We start from the raw sequence: 13260 nt of genomic DNA, 5'->3' as shown, positions 1-13260 counted from the left end.
CATACCAGATTTGCAATTACAGTACTGTATTTGTGATACAAAAAGAGTCCAGAAAGAAAAGAGTATATACATTAGGCGTAGAAACTGTACATTGGATTGGGTAGGTGGGGGTGGGACTGTACATTGGAGGTGGTTGGGGGGGGGGGGGGGGGGGGGTGGGTAGGAGTGGGGGGGGGGGGGGGTTGGGTAGGAGGGGTGGGTGGGGACTGTACATTGGAGGTGGTTGGGTGGGTGGGGGGGGGGGTGGGTAGGAGGGCTGGGTGGGGGACACTGTACAACTGTACAAACAACACTGTACATTGGATTATTGACAAGACCATACTTGGTAATTTACTGTACATTGGCGGGGGTTGTGTTCGGACATTTACAGGGGCCAGTTTCGAGTTGCAGTCTCCCTTAGGTGTTTTTTGAGAGTGTTTTTGAAAGTGGGTAGTGATTCACATTCCTTTACAGCTTTGGGTAGGGCGTTCCACATTGATGTGGCATAATTGCGAAACGTGTTTAGTCCCTTGTTTGAGCCGAATCTGGGTTTAACATGATTTGTGGAGCTCCCTCTGGTGTTGTGATCGTGGTATTCACTGACCTTTGGGAAGTATTTAGTCATGTACATGGGTACCTTGGTCGTGTAGTGTATCTTGTAGACCAGGCCCATTGCAAGTTGCTGTACTCTGTCGTCTACTCTAAGCCATCCTAGGTTGTCAAAGTGGGCAGGGGTGAGGTGGGTTCTAGGAGTAAGGTCAAGCAGTAGTCTGACCAGTTTGTTTTGAGATGTTTGTAATTTTGTTTTTAGCGCCTTTGAGGTGCTTTGGTACCATGAGGTGCAAGCATAGTCGTAGTACCCTTGAATGAGTGCTCCTGCTAGAGTCTTCAGGGTATTCTTGTTTACCAGTGAGGAGATCCGGTACAAGAAACGAGTTCGTTGGTTGACTTTTTTTATTACATTGGATGCCATTTTGTCACAGGAAAGATTTGCCTCTAGGATGGAACCCAGGTAGGTAATATCTTCTTTCCTTGTGACAATATTGTCACCCACTGTAACTGAGAAGCCGTCGGTCTTGCTGAGTTTGTTATTTGAACCGAAGAGAATGGACTCTGTTTTGCCCATGTGTAATGATAGTTTGTTGAGACACAGCTAACTGTATTACCGCGTACTGCTGGATTAAAAATAAAACTCACATTTGTATATTTAATTAAAATAAAAAGGAAAATTCTTCCCCAGCTTTCATTCTATTCTGTGATATAACGTTACCATTTATCATGGCTAGGAGTTAGTTCAGTTTTAGCCAGTGACAAGTGGATGCAGTACTTCTAAATGGCCACGGGGTGGCAGCATTGACACAACGTCAGAGTTTTTTAGAGGCAGTCTGATTGATTGATTGATTGAAAACTTAATTAACAGATTGCAGAATGGGTACAATACAGTACGGCTCAATACACACAATTGTTAAGGGGATGCAGACCAGAGAAAGACTTTCGTCTTGTTTACATCGGGGTCCCCCATTTTCAATTCATAATGTCGGCGTGCAAATCAATTGAGACACAGCTAACTGTATTACGGCGTCGTACTGCTGGATAAAATATCTATATGTAATTAAAATAAAAATTGATTCTATTGTGATATAACGTTACTATTTATCATGGCTCTGAAAGTCCCCTGCTTCAAAAACCTCCTTGCTGCATCTACAACTATTTCAATTATTCAGCCTCGGCAGCACAGTTGATCACCATCGTCAGAAATGCTAAATAATTCATCTTATCCTTACAAAAACAATATTCAGCACGCTTCCTGACCGATTTGTAATTCTCTAATGAGTGTCCCTGAGGCACCTAGCCCATTATCAGTCTTTAAGGGTTGAGGCTGCATCAATAATAAGTCCAAGAAGCCCTTATGCCAGTTGTGTTTATTATAGCAGTCCGGTTTATGGATTTTTCCAGTTCATAAGTATCGTCCTCTTTACAGAGGAAGGCTAGAGCCTACGTTGTGTAGTTCTTATAGAGCGTATTTTCCACTCTAATTTCCCAGTATGCATACAACAGGACACTGAGAACATTCACTCTGTAAAACAGCCCATAATCTTTCCACCGTTGGACAAACAGGAAGTGGATGAGTGTATCGGTCCTGCCACACGGACCACAATTCAGAATTAACATTTGGGTCCATTCTTTCTCATTTATGTGGTGTAAATAATATAAGCCAGATGTATGACCTATGATGTTATATCTCACACAGTTGGCCATAGATCTCGAGTCCCACTGATCCGCAGTGAGGTGTGTGTGAACCGATGTCTTGTTCTTCCCATTGTAACTTGGTGAAGAAGGCGCTGTCAGCGAGTGAGAGATGGACTCAAGCTGACACAGTTCCTCGGTAGATCATTGATTTTGTCCCAGTATCATCAGTGTCACTGGTGTCCGTGTACCAGCGCTCTACAAGTTCATCAGTATCCAGTCCCAATACCTGCTGGAGCCATCTCTGGTGTCCGTGTACAGTACTCTACGAGTTCATCAGTATCCAGTCCCAATACCTGCTGGAGCCATCACTGGTGTCCGTGTACAGTACTCTACGAGTTCAGCAACGATTCAGAGCATGCAGCACATTTAACTACGACACATAGGAGGCCACACACAGCTGAGCATGCACTCTTTATGTCAACAGAGCAGTCTTTATTTAGTGTTTATCACTGGTTTAGTCGTATGGAAAAAGAGTGCTAGAATCCAGTGTTATGTTCATCCTGACATTCAGCATAGTTAATTCATCACAACAATCCCTTATCATCAAATAGTGTTTTTAAAGCTGAAAGAGACGCGATCGTGTCCTCCGTCCCCTGGGTGTTGCTACTATGCTGGTGATCCCTGCTGTTTGCTTTTCATAGAAGTTGCCACGATTCAGTTCCTCTTGTATAGCAGTCATTGTGTGGGTTATAGGACATTATACTTAGTCCACATGCACTAGGTTTCACCTGGCTTTACAAGGTATTTCTCAAGCGCTCCGTTATGAAGACATATCATCATGGCATGACATAATTCTTTGGACACTAAAATACCACCAGTATCATGGTTTAAATGACATTATACATTAAGTAAAAAGTGTTGCCGTGGCGATACATGTCATGGTTGATTATTTACATAATGGCCCGGGAACCATGGTAAAACTGAAGACACCATCAAGCTACTGTACCATGATACCTTTTGGTGAGGCCTGCATCCACCCGCCACGTTCAGCTCCTGCCATGTCGGTTTGAGTCGTTTTTTGTTAATACTGCGGTCAAAGTTACATAAACCGTCATCGACGAAACAACTCCAAAGCTCATCGAATAATAAGGCAACAAATGTCACATGTGATTTTAGCTCAATAGATCAATTATGTTTGCATGAACTTGCAAACCCCCCCACACACACACCGTAGATAACTCAGTTGAATTTAGCGTTGGTTAAACAATGAGACACTTAGGACTTACTTACTAGAAGTTCTAGAGCCCAAATGATTAGCATCGATTTCCATTCATATGCCACTCATGAGAAGTGTGCTTATAGGTCCTGAACAGCAGGGGGACATGGGCGTCTCTACAATTCGTAGCCGCATTTCTGCAGACCCCTCTCTGATTGGTTGAGGCCATTTCTGCAGACCCCTCTCCGATTGGCCGAGCGCGCGCATGCGCATGAGCCGCGACAAGCTCCTCTAGCCAGGAGTCGAAACTCCGTTAAGCTCCAGAGAGAGAGGCTGAAAACCCACAGTTGTTGCCCGACGGATGGGAGCCGAATCCCGGATCCGAGTTTTCTGATGAATAGCCCCAAAACATGGAGGTCGCGAACGCAATTTATACGCATGGAAGTATTGATTACGCCATAAGGAATCATTAAAAAAATATACCGTTAACTGGAATATGTTGTGTGTGCCTTTACACATATGTTGGATAGGATTATGTAATTGGTTTGTCATTAAAAACCAATAATAATCGCTCGCCGGCTTCGCTGACCAGAGCTCTCTCAGATTCAAAGTTTTAAGAGAAAGAGTCTGGTGGTCAATTGCTATGGAAATGTGTCTTACTAATAATAACTAATTCCTTGGTCAATAGAAGTCTCTGTGATACTTTCTGAATATGATTTGGGAACATCAAATGGGCAGGCCGCGAAATAACAACGTTACAATAAATAAATTATGAATAAACCGCGAAGTCACGCGAAATAACGTTATAAGCGAATCTGGTAGTACATTTCCAATCAGAGAGGGGCTTCGCTCAACCAATCAGAGAGGGGTCTGCAGAAATGGAGCTCAACCAATCAGAGAGAGGTCTGCAGAAATGCGGCTACGAATTGTAGAGACGCGGGACATGGTCGGGGGAACCGAAACGGGCAGAAGAGAACCGGACGGGCGTGTCCCGATACGTTAGGCTCAGTACACAGGGAGGTGCAGTAGTCTGGTTCTCCTCGACTTAAAACCTGTTAAAAGCTTTGCCACAACTAAAATGTGTTGCGACATGATTCCTGGCACAATCTGCTGATTCTAACACATCAAACCCGCTTGTACACTTTCTAATCGGATATATACTGGAAATCATTTCAAAGCGTTGTATATTCGATACATTCATAAAACACGACAACACAGAATTATATAAAACATTACATTTTCCTAATTTTAGTCCATGAGTTTCTGGAGGTTTGATTATTAATTTCAAGTTTGAAACATGCAAAATATGTCCTCTCTCTCATTAAATGGAGAGGTCTTATCGCCCACCCACTGGGTTACGTGGTAAACGTCCTCTCTCTGAAACGCACGTCTGCTATTCTGCTCGTCTCGTTAACCACCGTCTCGTTTCAATCCGAATAATAAGCCTTTTTGGCCTCGACTCCTTTGCGACGGGACGGTGAGAGGAAGGTGAAGAAGAGGTCTGTATTATTCTTCACGTCGGCCCCCTCGGTTAATCGAGTTAAGACAGCCCCTAAGCCGTGGCGGCCTCTTCCACAAACCGCACACACGTTGTCATTTTGTGGCCGGCGACGTGTCTCGAGCGAGGTCTTTGTGACTCCGCGTGTGTCTCTTCAGACCTCCCTTGTCGCTGAAGCATTTGCCACAAGCGGAACAGCCGAAGGGCTTGTCCCCCGTGTGGGACCTCATGTGTCTCTTCACCGTCGCCCGGTGACCGAAGCTCTTGCCGCACACGGCGCAGCCGAAGGGTTTCTCCCCGGTGTGGCTCCTCATGTGTATCTTCAGCGCCCCGTTGGTGCTGCAGCCCCGGCTGCACACGGCACAGTCGAAGGGTTTCTCCCCCGTGTGGCTCCGCATGTGGCTCTTCAGGCCCCCCTTCTCGCTGAACTCGTTGCCGCAGACCGTGCAGCTGTACGGCTTCTCCCCCGTGTGCGTCCTCGTGTGCCTCTTGAGGTCGCCCTTCTCGTTGAACCGCTTGCTGCACAGGGAGCAGCCGAAGGAGCGCTCTCCGGTGTGGCTCCGCATGTGGCTCTTCAGGTAGCCCTGCCAGCTGAAGCCCTTGCCGCACACGGTGCAGGTGAAGGACTTCTCGCCCGTGTGAGCCCGCTCGTGCATCTTCACGTTGCCCCTCTTGGTGAACGTCTTGCCGCAAACGGAGCAGCTGTAGGGTTTCTCTCCGGTGTGACTTCTCATGTGGCTTTTCAGATCGCCCTTCTCTCGGAACCCTTTCCCGCAGACGGAGCAAATGAACGGCTTCTCTCCCGTGTGGGTCTTCATGTGCATCTTCACGGTTCCCTTCTGAGTGAACGTTTTGCCGCACACCGGACAACTAAATTTCACCCCGGTGTGAGTTCTCTTGTGTCTGTGCAGATTTGCCTTCCATTCGAATCCTTTTCCACACTCGCTGCAAGTAAAGGGTTTATCTCCGGCCTGACCTCTCGCCTCTGTGCTTTTAGTCAATTCTTCGCCACAAACGGCGGACGTCCTGTGAGCTTCGAGGTGAAGCTTCAAGTCCTCAGTGGGATCTAAAGGCTCTCCACACAAACCACAATCCCTAGGGTGAACCCGATTATGCAACGTTAAAAGCGTTATATTGGGAAAAGATTTCCCACACACTTTACAGCAATGCGTGGACGGGACGTGGTGACCGGATGATTTGAGTTCACAGGAGGATTCCTTAGATCCGTCTAAAGTCCCGCTGTCGGACAAACACGGAGGGCCGCCGCCCTCTTCCCATTCGTCGCTGTCATCCGTCTCCGATCCAGAACAGCCAGAAGAAAGGAGCTGGCCGTCTCTCACCGGTTCTAGATCGCTGGCTGGTTCCGACGCTCCACAGTCGTCTTCATCGGGTTCCGTTTTCATCTGTTGGACGGAGGTGCTGGCCAGGGGCTCCGCCTCTCCGCCGCCCTGGATTTCAAGAAGCCGGGAGGAGTTCTCTCGACGATCATCGCAGCTCGCCGGTAGCGATGTCACCCCGGAGCTCTCGGCTTTTTCCAGCCCGTGAAATAGTTCACATTTAACGTGTCGCGGCTCTGGGTCCCGGGTTCGGCTGAGCCGCGAGGACGACCGAGCGTTCTCGCCGTCCTGTTTCCATTTCAAAGGAGGCGAGGCGATCTCCGAGCTATGGGCCTCCTCTGGATGTTGAAACGGTTCCTCTTCGTTATTCCACAAGGGTTCTGGGGTTTGGCTGAGCTGCGGGTACCGAGTGTGATCCCCGTCTTGTTCAAATTTCACAGGGTTGAATTTGAACTTGATGATATCGGCCTCCTCTATATGTTGAGATAGTTCCTCCTGTTCCTCTTTGACCTGCGGGGGGTCCTGGGTTTGGCTGAGCTGCGAGTACGGAGTCTGATCCGCGTCCTCTTCCAGTTTCACAGGGTTGAATTTGAACTTGATGACGTCGGCCTCCGCCAGACCTTGGAGCTGCTCTCCTTCCTCACTGATCCAGAGCTCCTCCTCTTCCTTCTTGATCTTCATGAGCTCCGGCGCCTGCTGGTCCCACCCGGGGCTCCTCTCCTGCTGCTCAGGGGGCACCTCCTCCTCCTCTTTGACAGAGAGGTGCAAGGCGCGGAAGTCTAGGGGGAAGGGGCGAAAAACATTTGTATTCATTCATTTGTATCGATTTATTAATTATTAACCAATTTTAAGAATGAATGTGTTCTTCCTGTGACCCAGGACATTTCAGTTAAAGGGGAACTATTTTACTATTTCTTTCACTATTTGGGCACTTTTACACAATTCCTGTGAGTCTATGGAACACCTCTGTAATATATATATTTTTTTTATTCATTGTTTTGTATTTCTAATCAAGTCCTCAAAAACAGCATTTTTCTACCTCAAGATTTCGAGCTGTTTTGCAGCCGCAGCTACAGGTGCCTCCTAAACCACTGTGTGGCTGCGCCGTCTGCTGAACATTAACATGCAGCAGTGTCTCTCTGACATCACATATAGGCACATTTTCAAACGACTCAGTTCAGTGAGGGTGAATATTGTGAGAGGAGAATTGGAAGAATGCGCCAATATGAGAATTTTGAGACATAGATCATATTAATATAAGTTCACATAGCTAGGAAACAATGCTAAACACTCAAAAAGGCCATTTATAAGATAGTTCCCCTTTAATACTTTGTCAACACACATGGCACACTCTAAGATAAGATATTCCTTTATTGATCCCCTTGGGGAAATTCAGGCATCATAGCAGCATGGGGGAGGGGGGGAGGGGAGGTACAGGTAGTAGAAGACATACAGGTACAGGTCACAGATATATATAATTATAATTATACAATATAATTAACTCTGGACATGCGCATATGGGCAATAAGGTGCGAGATGAGGGTATGTATGCCCTCTCAGTTATATTTTCCCTACAATAAATATAGTTACAATATATAATCTAAATCTAATCTAATATATAATCTAAAAAAAACCTGAAATGCTAAAATGCTAAATATAATGCAATATATAATCTAATAATCCAATAGTCTAAATCTAATCTAATATATAATCTAAAAATGCTAAAATGCTAAATATATACTCTGATGAAGTATACAGTATTCACATAAGGTGCGGTATGCATAAGGTAAGTATATATTGTCCTTTTAAGTGGGAGTCAGCTACTAGGTTCCTAGTAGTTGGATGTCTGGCAGCTGTCCCTCATGCCCACTGTTGTGGAGCCTGATGACCGCTGGTATGAAGGACTGGTCGAGGCCCTAGAATACCTGAATACCTCTTCTACCTCATTTCTTTTACATTTTAGTTTAGTATATTGTATATTTTGTATATTGTTTGGTCTTCTGCTGTTTTTATGAAGCACAATCTCAGGAGGCTCATACAGAACCAAGCTTTTCACTATAATGTACATGTACCTTATATCATGTGACAAATAAAACAAAACTTGAAACTTGAACTTGAACTAGAAACCAAAAAGAGAAGCCTATAAAGTTGATCTAAAATCTGGGATTGCTCTCGTAGCCCTTTTGATTAACGCCGGTATAAGAATAATGTCCAAAGGACCTTTTGATTTGTACAAACCGGTTTTGTGTATCATCATCATCTCAGGCTTCAGAACCCCCAGCAGCTCACGCTGGAGACTGGTCTCTCAGGGCTTCCGTAGTTCATCCAAAGACTACAAACATGGCTCCGTCAGATCTCAGCACCTCTGCATTGTCCCTCGTCGGCCATCAGCATCTCTGCATTACAGATATAGACACATTTTCAGACAATTAAAGATTAATCGGAGGTGTAAAAATTATCAGAGTTTTCTATTTCAAAACTTAGACACAAGATCTTATAATTCAAGTCATGTTATGTACTCTGGCCGACTACTTTTAGTGACTAAGCGCGTGAGTTCCAACTTTAGTAACCTTTTCGAGACACAATGGATACTGCTTGAAAATCATTTCAGAAAAGTAATTTCTGCTCTACAATACATTAAGGAACTAGACCTCCGCCAACGCCTCACAATGTCCCCGCTTTGCCAATACTGTCATAATTTAACATTTTACTAGTTAAATCACAGGAGCAAGAGCTGCCGATAATGTCAGTGTGAACAGACCCATAGATCCACGTTTTTATGTAGCGACAACTTTGATACGACCTCACAACGACTTCTGGTTGATATGAGAGGGTGATAGACGTGTTCAGAGGAAGGAATATTTCCCCCACATCAACGATAAAAGACGACCTTACAGCGGGAAAAGTCAACAGCTAACATTGCTTAAAAACAAGATGGGCGACCGACACAGGTAGCCTGTCGCCTCTAAATGGTAAATGGCTGCATTTATATAGTGCTTTTATCCAAAGTGCCTTACAATTTGTTCCTCACACTTTACCCATTCACACACCGACGGCGGAGGCAATCATCAGGGCTTGACATTAACTTTTTGAGCCACAGATATTTTACTTGTCCGAAAGCTAAACTTACTTGTCCGAAATGTACTTGTGAAAATAAAGGCCTATTAAAAAATTAATAAAACCAAACAATTATTATGATTTAATAACTTAAACAAATTTGTGTGTGTGGGGTATATACTTTATGATCAGTCCTCCAGCTCATCTTCACTCCCCATCAGCACCAGCTCATCTTTCTCATCTCCCCTCTGTCTTGACGACCAGGGGTTAAACCCTGGTCCACGCCTAATGTTGTATAGTTGTTATTACGGTATAGTTGTTATTACGGTATAGTTGTTATTACGGTATAGTTGTTATTGCCATAAATAACACCATTCAAATAAATAATTGTATTATTTGAAATAATTTCTTTTAACAATAGGCACATTAGATCAACAGGTAACAACAAAACAACCAACTTTTATTAAACATTCTATTAAACATTCTGATATTTTCGCGGGTATCGTGCCACTGTCAGTGTCAACTAAGCGAGCACTCAGAAGACGCTCGCCGTTTGTCCGGGACAAGTAATATAGACGTACAGAGATTGAGAGTTTCCAGTGTGACACTGTGAGACAGGCACTTTCTGATCAGATGGAATAACGTTACTATTCGTTTGGGGAATATATATATATATATATATATTTATTTTTTACTTATATTATGCTTGTCCGACCATTTTTTTTACTTGTCCCGGACAATAGGACAAGCCTTAATGTCAAGCCCTGAATCATGCAAGGTGCCAAATCTGCTCATCGGGAGCAATTAGGGGTTAAGTGTGTCTTGCTCAAGGACACGTCGACACGCTGCCCGGGAGAAGTGGGAATCGAACCAGGAACCTCCAGATTACCAGACGACTGCTCTACCTCCCGAGCCACTGGTCGCTCCAGCTGACCTGGAGAAGCTGCTCAACAATCTCAAAAATGCTATTGACGAATGACGAGGCCCTCCTACCTCCGTCAGCAGTATATCAACACTAGCTCACGTCACTGTTGTAGGATAAAGAACAAGGTTATCCTGTTCTCCAAGTCCTGCATCCAATGTACAGTTTCTACGTTCCAATGTACAGTTTCTACGTCAAATGTATATACACTCTTTTCTGGACACTTTTTGTATCACAAACAGTACTGTATTTGCAAATCTGGTATGTCATAAATGTATAGATGTAGCAGTACTGACTATCTGTATGTCATGTATGTCATATATGTTATGATGAATTGAAAATGGGGGACCCTGATGTAAACAAGACGAAAGTCTTTCTCTGGTCTGCATCCCCTTAACAATTGTATGTATTGAGCTGTACTGTACTGTACCCATTCTGCAATCTGTTAATAAACTTTTCAATCAATCAATCAATCAATCAATACATTTTAAGATCCTCCTCATCACCTACACATCCTGTCACTCCCTTGCCCCCCCGGTACCTAGCTGACCCTGGACTCATTCAAATCTCAACTCAAAGCTCACCTCTTCACCAAATTTATGAATTGCTGCCTGATTTCCCTCTTTTTACTTAATTGCTCATTCCCCCTTAGTTTGCCCCCCCCCCCCCCCCCTGTTAAGCGCCTTGGGTCTCATGAAAGGCACTATATAAATCTAAGAAATTATTATTATTATTATTATTATTATTATTATTATTATTATTATTATTGTGACCTCGGGAGCACAGGCAACGAGGACACATGAAAACACTAGGAATAGTTAAAGATAGAATCTGTAATACTGTCAAACAGTGACCTCTAAGCCAAAAGAACCCTGCATGGTGTTGCACTTATAGCATGAGCAAAGACAGAGCGCTGTGTACAGTACATGCTATAACATCACGGCTATTGCTTAGGAACACGTGTGGCCTGTACAGAGCTACATATGGACCTAATCAAAAGTTGACATCCCAGTGTTTTAGTCACAATATGAAATCGGATATTGTATATAAAAGCCACAGAACATACAAGGTTGAGTGTTGAACAGTAAATAACATCATGGCTGACAAGATCTACAAGACCCACGGCCATGGTTTTAATTACTTGCTTTTGTTTTAATTACTTGCTTTTGTGTTGTTGTAAGTATCAGCCTCCTTCATATGACAAGTGGCAGCTCAAAGGTCTCTTCTCTGTGACTCATTATTACCGCTTCAATGCAAAGTCCGTGGCTTTCGTGGAGATTAGGGCTCTGATAAGTGTCCAACGTCCTCCCTCCATATACGCTGGCTCTTTCCAACATAATTGCTCTGTACAAAAAAAAATGAAAGAAAACATTTTCAAAAATGTAAACCAGAATCACGTAGAATAGACATTTTCTGAATAATTCTGTTGCTAGGTGTATTTCCTGTGTCAGCTATTGTATTAGAAAACACTGCAACAGTAGATACTGTACACGTTGGCTCCTGTAGAATGTTTACGTTGTCAATCATGTTTGAACAGATATAGATACACAAAGTAGTAACACAGGACGACACAGGATCATGTCGGGGGCTTGGGGCCATGTTGGTTGGGCAAATATGAGTATTACCATATCATTTTCATGAGATCGTTTCACTGAAACTGAAATGATAATCCAAGCCCAGGGCCAAGGCATAATAACATATAAAGTGGGGTTTTGGTCTCTGCCAAGAGTGCAAGTGAGCTTAAGTTACGCCCTGTTGGCACTGAACAACACACGGTGGGTAGAGCTTTCTAACAACACTCAACACATAAGTCAAAAATTGTTTTGGCGCTCCTGTAAAATCTGCTAGATATACAGTAACGCACTGCTTTGGCTCCAAGCCCTCAATACAATTCCTGATTAATTGAAAATGGGGGACCCTGATGTAAACAAGACAAACGTCTTTCTCTGGTCTGCATCCCCTTAACAATTGTGTGTATTGAGCTGTACTGTACACTCACTGTACCCATTCTGCAATCTGTTAAAGTTTTCAATCAATCAATCAACCAATCATGTAAACACAACGTTAGTTAAAATGCACTGCGTTATGAAGATAAACTCAACTGTCAATGTGAATTGTATCAAGAATGGATTAGCAGCAGAATCGGAGCTACCATTCATTATGCAAGCTCTACTGTACGGTGTACTGTACGCAGTGTACGCGGGTCGTTTTAATTTTTACAAACCTGTTCTTCTCATAAAGGCTTCATCTCTGGAGGAACATCCAGCAGTTAAACCATCTCTCCAGATATCTACTGCCGCCTTGCAGCTCGTTGACTATCAATCTCAGGGTTTGTATTATAATGCGATCTCACATTTTTCACTGCGTGACGTACTACTACTAGCAAAGATACAGTAACTGTCTCCTACAATTTTGAAACGTCTCGCCACTAGCCGCCAGCTATAAGCTAAACTGCAGAGAGAAACAAAGGCAATACAGTGCGGCTGCAGCGGCGGCCTTTTCCTCCCGAGGGAGAACCCGCCCCCAAAACACTATGATTGGACGGTGTCGGTGCCTGGTGCGCTGTGATTGGTCGTCACCAGTGATATAGGCGGCCCGGCGGTGCACCCCGAGGGCGGAGAGATATGTGATTAAATGGAGTGTAATCTGACAGCAGCAGCAACCACGTCGTAGTCGAAACCCAACCCCCTCCAATGTACAGTAAATGACGAAGTATGGTTTTTTCAATATTCCAATGTACAGTTTTGCTTGTACAGTTGTACATTGCCCCCCCCCCCCCCCCCCCACCCCACCCACCCAACCACCTCCAATGTACAGTCCCCCACCCAACCCAACCCCACCCCACCTACCCAACCTCCTCCAATGTACAGTTTCTACGTCAAACTTTTCTGGACTATTTTTGTATCACAAACAGTACTGTATTTGCAAATCTGGTATGTCATAAATGTATAGATGTAGCAGTACTGTCTATCTGTATGTCATATGTATGTCATAATGAATTGAAAATGGGGGACCCTGATGTAAACAAGACGAAAGTCTTTCTCTGATCTGCATCCCCTTA

General features: G+C 44.2%; 1 protein-coding gene across 1 annotated transcript; it reads right to left on the bottom strand.

The window, feature by feature from the left end:
- Window positions 1-2005: 2005 nt before the first annotated feature.
- On the bottom strand, window positions 2006-12619 carry LOC311243534 (uncharacterized protein). The gene is made up of 4 exons (XM_084332788.1): window positions 12424-12619; window positions 11444-11543; window positions 8459-8616; window positions 2006-6999 (listed from the first exon to the last, which is right to left on the bottom strand). The coding sequence occupies exons 3-4, from the start codon at window positions 8478-8480 to the stop codon at window positions 4979-4981; spliced, it is 2043 nt and encodes a 680-aa protein (XP_084188914.1). The 5' UTR covers window positions 8481-8616; window positions 11444-11543; window positions 12424-12619; the 3' UTR covers window positions 2006-4978.
- Window positions 12620-13260: the final 641 nt, after the last annotated feature.

The sequence above is a fragment of the Notolepis coatsorum genome (assembly GCF_963971535.1).
Source record: "Notolepis coatsorum genome assembly, chromosome: 17".
In the NCBI taxonomy this organism is placed as follows: Eukaryota; Metazoa; Chordata; class Actinopteri; order Aulopiformes; family Paralepididae; genus Notolepis; species Notolepis coatsorum.
The sequence above is the reverse complement of the archived record's forward strand: the minus strand, read 5'-3'. Positions and strand labels throughout refer to the sequence as shown.

Bases quoted from the DNA above. Each gene is read 5' to 3' on its own strand.
- LOC311243534 (XM_084332788.1), bottom strand. From the start codon at position 8,480: ATGATGATGATACACAAAACCG. The intron at 7,000-8,458 runs GTTTGTACAAAT...CCTTCCCCCTAG, and splicing joins GATGATGATACACAAAACCG to ACTTCCGCGCCTTGCACCTC.